The following is a 2,224-nucleotide window of genomic DNA, read 5'->3' as shown; positions in this document are numbered from 1 at the left end:
ATAGCATATAGTATTTTTTAATGAAATTAATACATTTTTGAATTGAATTAAAAAAAATAGAGGCGATACTAAATGCACGTACCTGTGTTGAGAGTAGGTATTAGCAGTTATAATTATATTTGTCTTTTTTCTGTTCCTCAGTACATCAACCACAGTCCAGCAAACACTCGAAGAGGTTTTGGTATTGACTGTGCTATATTRTCCTGTCAGGTCAGTCTCTGTTTAGTTTYCACTTTCAGGGCTGTATAAACTGTTATAAATCAGCAGTGGTAATGTTTTTACTTTATTTCCAGGGATATATCAGCCAAATTTTGGTTGCCTCTGTTCTTGGATCTGTGGTGGATGCAGTTGACAGCGTGCGTGTCATTCCGGTCGTGGCCTCCGGGGGCTCCTTCCTCAGCTTCCTCACCGCCTGTTTTCTTGTTATTTATCCCGACCCTGAACCTAGCAGCTYGGAGCAGGACTCTGTTGGTCCACCTGGAGAGGAGGATCAGATCGGAGAAAAGACCAATGACCAGAGACTGGCAATGCTGAACCTCAAAGACAAATCACAGCAGACAGAGAGTCACTCTGTTGCCTGAGCATAAAACAATCACTGGAAGCCTTTGATCATAAACCAACAGACGCATCATGTGAAAATTATACTGAACACACGTGGTGTGCAGATGGGATAATGTGTGCCTTGTGGAGGAGCAAAGACAAGAGAAAATGTGACAGATATATGTAACATCGTATCAACAAAAATATGGRAGGGTTAGATTTCAACTAAATGAACTGATGAGCTAAAAATTATCAGTTCAAAAGCTGCTTTGTTTCTGCTGTTGCAACCCCAACTCTAAAGCATACACTGCTAAGCTGGATCAGTAAGTCAACAAAGCCAGATGACTGTTTTCTCAAACTGCTGAAAGTAATGTAGTTCACACTGCTGGAGCCAAAACCAAATTAAGCACAGAGCACTTTGATTGACATCTGAGCTGAACTCTCCCATTTATGCTGCAAATCAGCCACAGTGTGGGACTCCACAGACGCTGCTTCATTACTGACAAAACGACAATCACCACATTACTTTGTGCAACCTAAATGTTACTGTTCAGTACATGCCAAAAAACAACAAAAACCACAAGAAAAGCCTTCAGAGTTTATTTTAGTTATATGAAAAAAACATCAAGTTCAATTATGTTGTTCAAACCTTTTTGCCAGAATAATGGATTCTTTGGGGTAATTTTTTTCTACTAATTTTGTTCAATTTTTCCCAAAAAATGTGATGAAAACTGATTTTGGGAGTGTTTTAGTTTTAATTGTGCTTATATTGCGCAGTGACTTTTATTTAGAACTTTATCATCAAAATGCATTTGAATTGACCGATAAGGTCACAGTGTTAAAAAAAAAGGAAATATAAATCACTGCGATTGATTAAAAAAAAAGGGACCGGTTTTGATATTTTTTATATCTATACATTTAAAACAAAATGGCCTTTTTTTTCTTTCTGCAATATGACGTCCCTGTAAGATTCCAGCTTACCTCCGGATGAAGAATACATGTTTAAGAGTCGAGTGAGGATTACAGTAATCAACATAAAAAAATAAATAAATAAGCTATCTTTAATCTGGCAAAAGCTGACAGATAAAAATATAAAACAAGTCCTGCTGAAATGTCCATTTGTTCGGTTTGGTTATTTATAAAAACAAGTTTCTTGTGTTCATAGTTTGCATTAATGTGATGTTTCATTTGTGAACTGCTGCCACCTTCAGGCCCAGATGTGTTATTACAGTTCACTTTACTCTAGTTCTCTTATTTGCTTTTTTTTTATTTTATTTTGAGAGAGAGAGTAATGTGCCAGCATTTCAAAATATATCACCAAAACGTAAACACACCCAACTGCATGAGTCACACATAGTCTTCAAACTATGTGAAAGAATAGGAACAAGTTAGAACTGGCCTGCAGAGAAACAGAAAGTGGGATGATGATGTAGGGAATTATGGCAAGCCATTTTAGCATCTATTTGCTGGAAGTCATGTCCCTATTTTATGCTTTCTCTGTCCTGGTTATTCAAGYCCTACAATAATTTTCTTTCAACTAGTGAACATTTTTTAACATTGACTAGTTCATTAGTAAAGTCAAAAGACTTGAACTTGACTCACTAGTGAGCTTTTTGGATGTATAAGTCATCGTAAACTGTGCACATTTAATGGTCAGTTAAATTAAATGTGATTAAATTAAATG

At 36.4% G+C, this 2,224-nt stretch overlaps 1 protein-coding gene across 1 annotated transcript in view; it reads left to right on the top strand.

The window, feature by feature from the left end:
* The window catches only part of LOC106527088 (solute carrier family 45 member 4), a gene marked incomplete at its 5' end in the record, with an annotated part of 12,891 nt that extends 11,187 nt beyond the window's left edge, over positions 1-1,704 (top strand). Inside the window, 2 exon segments of the mRNA XM_014021853.1 lie at positions 142-210; positions 294-1,704. Of these exon segments, the coding sequence (XP_013877307.1) occupies positions 142-210; positions 294-581 (357 nt within the window). The 3' untranslated portion in view covers positions 582-1,704.
* Between the last annotated feature and the right edge of the window lie 520 nt (positions 1,705-2,224).

The sequence above is a fragment of the Austrofundulus limnaeus genome, unplaced genomic scaffold (genome assembly GCF_001266775.1).
Source record: "Austrofundulus limnaeus strain Quisiro unplaced genomic scaffold, Austrofundulus_limnaeus-1.0 Scaffold308, whole genome shotgun sequence".
Taxonomy (NCBI): Eukaryota; Metazoa; Chordata; class Actinopteri; order Cyprinodontiformes; family Rivulidae; genus Austrofundulus; species Austrofundulus limnaeus.
Note: the sequence above shows the minus strand (reverse complement) of the source record. Positions and strands in the feature narration are given on the sequence as shown.